The 8,539-nt window shown below is 50.3% G+C and overlaps 2 protein-coding genes across 2 annotated transcripts in view; one reads left to right on the top strand and one right to left on the bottom strand.

The window, feature by feature from the left end:
• Positions 1-1,309, bottom strand: part of RNF125 (ring finger protein 125) — a 23,384-nt gene extending 22,075 nt beyond the window's left edge. The window contains exon 1 of the mRNA XM_019547500.1: positions 1,140-1,309. Within this exon, the coding sequence (XP_019403045.1) occupies positions 1,140-1,294 (155 nt within the window). The 5' untranslated portion in view covers positions 1,295-1,309. The remainder of the gene's footprint in view (positions 1-1,139) is intronic.
• Positions 1-8,539, top strand: part of TRAPPC8 (trafficking protein particle complex 8) — a 104,679-nt gene that overhangs the window by 5,022 nt on the left and 91,118 nt on the right. The window lies entirely within an intron of this gene.

The raw sequence follows: 8,539 nt of genomic DNA, 5'->3' as shown, positions 1-8,539 counted from the left end.
CTAGGGTGGAGATCATCCGGGTCGGCTGACTTGAATACGTCCAACCCCTCCAGAAGCTCCCTAACTAAATCCTCGCTAACCCGTGGCCCAGGTGTGCCTCCCCCAGGGCCCAAGGGGGGCCCAGCAGGGAGGTGGCTGTTCTGGTCCCTACTTAGGAAGACGGAGGGAAAGAAATCGTTAAACATCGTTATACTTGTTTACTTTCCAAGCAGAGTAGGCTAAGTCAGATGGAGGCACTCTTATTCTTGAAGAATGGTGTCCAGATGCCATGTCAATCTGCAATAGCTATGTCAGCATGACTCCAGAGGTAACGAATGAACTCTTAATGAGGGCTATAGAAAGAGGATGGATTCGGGTAAAGGCCTTGTGCTTTTCTCTATAATTCTTGCATGCATTTTCCTTTATGGAGCAGGGGTTCCTAAACCATGGTGCACCTACCCCTGGGGCACGCAACACATCTCTGGGGGAAGGTACATGGGAGAAACTGCGTAATAGCGGATTTATTTGTCATGATAAGAATGATTGGCATTTAAGGGATTAAAATACAAAACCTATGCTGATAGGGTTACATGGGCAGCTGGTAAATCTGGAAGGGGGTAGGCAATAAGAAAAAGTTTGGGAACCTCTGCAATACAGCTTTGGGGGCTTTTTTCCACCCCAGTTCATATTGATTGTTCTGCTTGACACACTCAAGCAGAGCCAAATTTTCCAGCCTTTCCTCAGCAGAGGTGAGGGACTGTCCGTGTCCATGTCCATGCGGAGGACACTCCTCACTCCACTCCAGCCCTTTGCCCCCCGAAATCTGAAAACACTACGGAAACACGGGGCTGGCAAGGGAAAAGGGGCACCTTGGGACCCCTGCCCTGCCTGCTCCCCCAGCTCTTTTGCCTTTAAGCCTCAAAGGTTTCCTGGTTCTTTTAAGGGCCTGTCCCTTTCTGGGGCTATCTGGCAGGAGGAGCCCCGGGTCTCTGCTTTTCCTCCGTGGCACAGCGGAGCCGTGCGATCCCCTGACCCTGCAGAGCTGCCCGTCACGGGCGGAGAAACGCCGCTGTTGCCGGGGGAGCAGGCCGAAAGCCCTGCGACTCAGGCACCGCGGCGCGGCAGCCTGCTTCGCCCTCCCTGCCCCGCGCCGCACTCACACGTGTCCGCACTGGGTCCGCACGGGCTGGTGCAGCACCTCCAGGCAGATGGAGCAGTCGAAGGACGGCGGCGGCCGCGGCTCGGCAGCTCCGCCCGGGCCCCGCGAGGGCTGGGGGGCAACGGCCGCCGCCTCGCTGCGCAGCGCGGAGCCCATGGCGCTGCCTCGCCCGCTCTCTCCTCCGCGCCGCCCAGCTCACTCCGGCCTAGGCCGGCCTGCGGCGTCCTCGGCCTGAAACCCGAGCCCTGCCCCCAGCCCTGCAGGGCCCTGCTGCTCTCCGCGCTCCCCCCGCCGAGCTATTCAGTTGGGACACTTGTACCAGGTGACACTCTGCATAGGAAAGCCGTGCCCAGCAGAGCACCCGCGCTAACGGGGAGCCGCACTTCAGATGCCCAAGGCTTTTCCCCTTTGCTTTTCTTCTTCAGGTTAGACGGGCTTCTGAGCAGGCCTCTCTCTGTCACAGCGCTGATGCACCGGGTGGCGTGACAGCGAGGTAGCTGGGATAGCCTGAAATTGAATAGAAGGCATCTGGTGAAGGAAGTTTCAACCCATGAAAACTTGTGCTTTATGTATATATAGCATGTATGTATATGTTATAACCAAAGTGTGTGTGTGTGTGTGTCCTGTATAGATACATAAGGCACAAGCTGATCTCCTCACAGCTGCGAGGGAGCAGCCCCTCAGCAGGGACAGCTCCCTCTGCCCCCAGGGGCACTGGGGCAGGTCCTGATCTCTGCCCCGTGGGAAGACTTGTGTCCATGCCACATGGGGATCAGGACCTGTCTGGATCCCTGCATGGCTGGAAAGACAGCTGCCCCTGCTGCCAGCACAGCTCTTCCAGGCACATGGGGATCAGGACCCATCCAGAGCCCCTCTTGGCAGGGACATGGCTTCCCCTGCAGTGGACACAGCTTCCCCCACATCAGGGCTTCACCAGGCAGCAGCAGGGCAGCCTGGGCTGACCGGGAGCAAATTGTGCCTGGTCAGAATTGACACGTACTACTGCACAGTAGCTAATGCACCATTAATTTAGTACCTGTATTTCCCGGTATTAGCTAATGGTGCATTAGTGTCATTTACTGCACAGTATATCCCATGCATGTATAAGTGGTGACATTGTAATGCACAGTAAAGCATCTCGTATAGATGTGCCTGGTGTGCTTAAAATGGATGCAGCAGGCAACAGATTAGCTATGCCGGGGATTTTGGTGCTGCTAATGTAGGAGTATGACAGCAGTATCTCTACTGGAGCCTCTCTATTGGTGACTCCGCCCTCCTGTTATGGGCCAACTGCCTGCTTACTCGCTTGTTATGCCTTGATCTTAATTGATTAATTAAGTGATGTAATTAGCAGGAGGCTGCCCATGTTATTCACCCCGGTGGCCAGGGGGCACTATCTGCGGCTCCTTTTTCCTCCCCTACACCACAGCCCAAGCCTCGCAGATGTTACTGACGTGGTTTTAACTTGGACCTTGCTGTAATTTGGCCCTCTTCATGACTTCCCTGGGCTTTCGCCGCCCCGTCTCGTCCTGGACCTTCCTGGCGCCCTGCTGCCCCCTCTTGGTGAGGGGGCAGCAGAGCCCCCTTCGTCCTCTGGGCTCCTTGCTGCCCAGTGTCCCAGGGAAAGAAGTAACGAGGGGTATTCACCAGCAGCAGGAGACGCAGCACAGCAGGGGTGGAAGGAAGAGCCCGCGGCTTGTCAGTTGCCTCTTTATTCAATTAAGGCTGGCTGGTGAATTGAGGGTGATGTCAGCCTCAAACGCCGACTGGCAGAAATAGAAATGGTGGCCGATGCCACAGAGGGCAGGAGGGAGAGCAGCACGAGAGGGGAGCTGCAGCTGCCACAGGGAGAGGAAAGGATCCTCCCCATGGGACCCACGGAGCCTGATAAGCTGGGGGCAGTTGCTGGCAGTGCGGGGCAGAGCGCTCTGACAGGAGCATGCACAGGATGGTGAGGGAGCAACAGGCACGCCGACCCCAGGGACGGAACAAGAGCTGCACCCAGCGCCGAAGCAGACCCCAGGTGGGAGTATTGGGACAACCAGGGCGAGGAGGAAGCCATGCCAGAGGGAGAAGACCCCAGGAGAACCCCAAGGGGTTTACAATCCGGGTGGGTATTGCCACCGGTCCCAGCTGGGCTGACGGGAGAACGGGAGTGAATCCCGGAGGCGACGGGCCAGGAGTAAAGCGCCCCCCCTCCCCCAGCTGGAGCCAGGGGAAGGATAGTAAAGGGGCAGGGCGCAGCCATGTCAGGAAGTGGTTCATTATTCTGTGTTTTGTTAATGCGTTTTATTTAGTTGCCCCATGCGAAGGGGAAGAGTGGAAAGTGCAGGGTACCCTTGAGGAATGGGGCTGAGGAGGAGCCTTGGAAGGTTTTTTTGTTTCCCCGAAAGAAGGGGTGGAGGCAAGGAGGGTCAAGGGGGCAGGCCCACACAGGCGAACTTGGCCATAGGCCACGGGCATTTAGACACCAAGCTGTGAGGCATTATCCCACCAGAGGGGACAAGGCCAACAGAAGGACAATGCACTGAAGGAGGCGTGAGGCTGGGGTGTAGGGGTGGTGGAGCCCCATGAATGACCGCCGAGCGAACCACGTACACTAGACCAAGTACATTAGTGTACACCAAGTACACTAGATGACCAATCCTGCCTACTGAGGAACAACAAGTCGTGGCAGGTGAGAACGGGGGAGGCGACCCGAGGGGGGAACATCTGTTTGGTCTGCGACACAAGTCCGTAAGGCGCCTTACATCTACCACCAGAGTGAAGGTCGCACGAGAACGACTATTCGAGGCCCGGCGGCCACACACAGTATACCATTTGTTGTTCTTTTTTCATATTAAAAGGAGACTAATTTGCTTAACATATTCTGAGTTTGTCAATATTATCATGAATTTGGATAAGTATTTCCTGTAGTTCAGTATCTTTGCATAAAAAAATGTAACCTACTTTTTAATAAGAAACAAAAAAGGAAAAAGTATATTTGGCATATTGTTCTATCCAACACTGGTACAAAAGCCTTTAAAAATGCATGTGGCAAATAAAAGTAATATTATTTATGAGAAGGACACAGAGAATGTCAATGTCCTTTGTTGCTGGATGCAGGATGTAATCCTTCATTCATTGTACTCAAAATATGTAATGAAGTTAGAGGAAGTTTTAGGGGATGGACGAATGCAGGAATAAGAAAAAAAGTTTTATTGTTCCTGTCAATCCTCTCATGGAGCAGAGGTGTGCCTCACATGGAAATTACAACTGAGTGGATTTACAAGGTAGGGAGGCTTGGACATACAATGCATTTCTGCTATGTTAAGTAGTAAACTTACGATGCACAAGCCTAAGCTGGTCTAGCTCACTTCAGTTCAGTGTAGAATTGCGCAGGGAAAAATAATGGGTAAAACTACACTGAGGTTAAATACTCTGGGGTACATGTTGTATGTATGCAGCTATTCCCAAAGTGGCTGTCTGCTCAAAATACACAGGTGGCAAGGCACTGTAATAGTCACCTTCTGTCTGAAGCTACACAGAGGCTGCATCTACACAAACTGCCAACTCCACAATTGTTAATTTGCAGTCATTTAGTACCAGTGTTACTGCACAGTCTTGTATCCGCAGTTATTTTTAGATGCTACTGCGCAGTAGCTCGTTACTACTGTGCAGTAGTGTTGCCATCAACGTTCATGCCCGGCAACACTACAGTGCTTTGGCAATGAGCCCAAACTTCAGTGATGCAACACAATAACAGTATCATTAGCCAATAGAATGTTTATCTGTTCAATTATCTCCAATGACAATGCAAGAAAAAGCAATGCATGACTGACTAAAGCCTTCCTGGTAAATTAGAGTATTCTCAAAGATTAACCACACTCTGACAATTTGAACATAAATAATGTATGAAATCCATTAAATCGCATTTTATTAAAAATACGTATTAACAAGCAATTAAGCATCTATCTGTAATGTGTGGAACAAAAAAATTGCATTATCATTGGAGACATAAAATGGAAGTCTCATGCAGCTAGTAGTAAAATGTATAGAGGTTTAAAAAAGTGTAGGTGATAACTTTCTAATATAAAAGATATTGCCCCTTCCTCCCCATGGAATAACTGTTTCAGATCTCATTATAATAGATAAAGAAGAACTTGATCAATAGATAGAAAGTTGGTGTTTTTCTTTGAAACAGTGATTATGACCTGTTCACATTCCGTAGGAGCAGAGGACAGCCTCAGACAGTAATATATATTGCTGATATGTGGAGCAAGTAATTCCATTCCATTGCAGGATATGGAAGCGCTTTCTGGGTTTTATGATGGGTAAGTGAAAGGAGTGACATCTAGAATCCTGTGGAGGAAAGTGAGACATTACAAAAGCAACTGTTTTCTTCAAGCTGTAGGTTTTCCCTCAACCTTTCTTGCCAAGTATCCTCTTTCTGTCTCATCTCTGTCTCACAGTATAGAAGTTTGCTCCTTGTTGTCTGGCACCCTCTGCTGTTGTGCTCACATCTGACAAGCAGCAGATTAGCGAGCAGCGTTGCACTCTTCCTTGGTTATGTAGGCCAAGCTCCATGGAAAGCCAGGCTCTGTACATCTGTGGGCCCACAATGCACATTCAACTTGAGTTCTAGCCAGGCCTTCCCAGTCATGCCACTGGCATCCAGTCTGCCCTGCTTCCTGCAAGTCCTTCTCAGAGCTGTCCAGAGGGGCGGGGGCAAATCGGGGCGACCACCCTCACCTCCATCCATGCACTCTGCCCAAATCCCTCACCCTATGCATTTATAAGTATGCCTTAATCCTTTATTTCCTGTTTTTCAGAAATGTAAATGTGCATTACCTTCAGGGCACCCTGATCCCCACTAACAAGGCAGGCAGGGAGAGGGGCTCAGGACTCTTCAAGGTGCACCAGATCCTGACTGATGTAAGTGGGGACTCATAAGTAAGATAGAGAGGACTGCTGGACTGCCCAGGTCCCAGCTCAGATGAAGGGGGAAGGGAGAAGAACTCTGATCCCACTCACAGAGGCAGGTATCTCAAGACACCTTTACACATGCTCCAGGGTTGGGGGGTGGGGGAGAGGAGGGCAACGCTTTAATTAGAGCAGCCCCGAGAGCTGCGTTCAACGAGCTCTTTCAATGAGCTGTAGTTCAAGTGCCCCCGCCACCATTTGTAAGTGTGGGCACTCTGATACGCAAGATGCAGGAGGCTGCTGGAGTGCAGTAATCACCATGCTCCAGCAGACTCAATTAATCGAGTCTACTCTGACACGGTGGAATTGCAGTGTGTCAGAACAGCTTCCTTGCTTTTATATCCTTGCATATGTACTGAAGGTACAGAAGTAAGGCTGTTAAGCTCTTCCACTTCTAATTTCTTCATCCCTCTATCACCCAACACAGTGTTCTTCTATCCTTCCTTGTTTCCTAACCCTCCCCCAGTCCCCACACTATTTCTCCTGATTTGAGCTCCTCAGCCTCTATTTTTTATACTACTCACCCCTCTTATGCCAATCTCCATAATTATCTCTTCTCCTTGTTGCATCCCCAAGTCCTGTTCGTCACTCCTCCCCTCCCAGCAAGCAGTTGCTGGACAATAAATTAAATAGTTGGAATGCTTTGTGGATTATCTACTGTACTTGGATTACATTCCTCCAAAACACTGCTGAGGTCTGGCCATGCCTAGGCAGATTGTAGCAACCTGCCCCCAGACATTTCTCAGATTTCTGCCAAGGCTAGGCCATGAATTTACATTGCCTGGGTAGACTTTAAGTTCCATGGCCACAGCAGTTCCCATGAGCCAGCCAGGTCATGAGAAAGCTATCCTCCTAGACACCACCTTGGCTGGTCTTTCTTGTAATTCTCATGTGAAACTGTTTGGCACATGTTCCAGACAGCTTAATTGCTTTTTTAAATAAGACTTTATGTATTGCTTTCTTAAAGTAGTAGTAGCTAGAATAAATGTTGAGTGACTTAAACAGTTGAGTATCCAGGTTGTAGCCATATTGGTCTAGAGGCAATACGCAGGAGAACTTTTCTACCCAGGAGAACTTTTACCATCTTTTCTCCTATGCCTGAAGAAGGGTGTTTGTGCCCCAAATCTTGCAATTAAAGATTTTATTTTTCAAAAATCTAGTTGGTCTAATAAAACATATAACTTCTATCATACCCCCTTTAAACACTTGGGGCATGTTTAGAGATACGTTGTGATCCACAGGTCTATGAAAAAAATGTTGGTTGATTTGAATTTATAGAAATTGCTCTATGCAGAGGAGTCTACCTTGGGAACTACTTACTCAAATCATACTAACTTGAGATCATTAATAGTACCCTGTATTTCTCTCCGGTACACCAAATGTTAAGGTCATATAAGTAAACAGTCTGGTTTTTAGAGCACTTAGGTTATGGCTATACAGCAAATTTACTATCCCAGCAGCAGTACCCTCAAGTATAGTCCACTGTTCCTTGTATACTGCTTTTTAAACTAGAAATAGCATGACCACCTCAGAGCAATTATTGGGACAAGCTAATAAGTGTTGCTGAGTAAGAGGGTCGATCAGCCTATCCGCATGGCCCTGGCAACAAAGCTTCTAAATTAGGAAGTAGCTTAACTGGAACAGCTGTGTGTGCTAGAGGGCACCAGTGCTGCTTGCACCCTGGGCCAAACCTATGGGAGAGCAGGTGGGAGGTGCTGTTGAGTGGCGGGAGAGGCAAGGTTCCAAGAGCCGTGCGTGGGGGTGAGCAGTTGGGCAACTGGGCAGGACACTTCTGAAATGGGAACATGAAGTCCTGGCCCTGGGCTGCAGGACTGTGGGACAGCATTTGTCCCAGATTCCCAGTATCATCCAGGCCATGCATAGGCCTGGGGTCCGAAATGCATGGTCATGGGGCTGTCTGCGAAGCAGGATGGAACCATGGGCAGCTTGTCTGTGGGGCCAGCAGTGTGGGGGCAGCTCCCCAGCACTGTGCACACTCCCAGGGAGAGGGGCATGGGGGGCACATACCCCTACAGATTTATGTGTGGGGTGGAGGCAGATGCTGGCTGTCCACTACAGGGCTCTCCACCCTGCTGCCCTCCCTCTGGGAGGCCCATGCCAACTGTGCTGCCATGGTGAGGTGCCTCCTGCCTGCCCATCAGCAGTGCATCACCCTAGTGGGCAGAGAGGTATCTTTGTGCACTAGAGAGATGGGGTTTCTGAGTGGGGAGTTGGGGGGCTGCAGGAGTTTATCTACACTGAGGACTCGTAAACAATCCCAGGCTGCAGCTGCCACGATTGCCACAACATGGTCTGCCCACCCCTGCTGTTGCTCTTACAGCAATGTTACAGAGTCTGAACAACCCTTTGCTGCTGCAGGAGCCATGCTGTGGGGTTATTTTTGCTGCCAAGGCATGGACTCATAGTTTCATAGTTTCA

This window comes from Crocodylus porosus, unplaced genomic scaffold, assembly GCF_001723895.1.
Source record: "Crocodylus porosus isolate Cpor-Errol unplaced genomic scaffold, CroPor_comp1, whole genome shotgun sequence".
In the NCBI taxonomy this organism is placed as follows: Eukaryota; Metazoa; Chordata; order Crocodylia; family Crocodylidae; genus Crocodylus; species Crocodylus porosus.
Note: the sequence above shows the minus strand (reverse complement) of the source record. Positions and strands in the feature narration are given on the sequence as shown.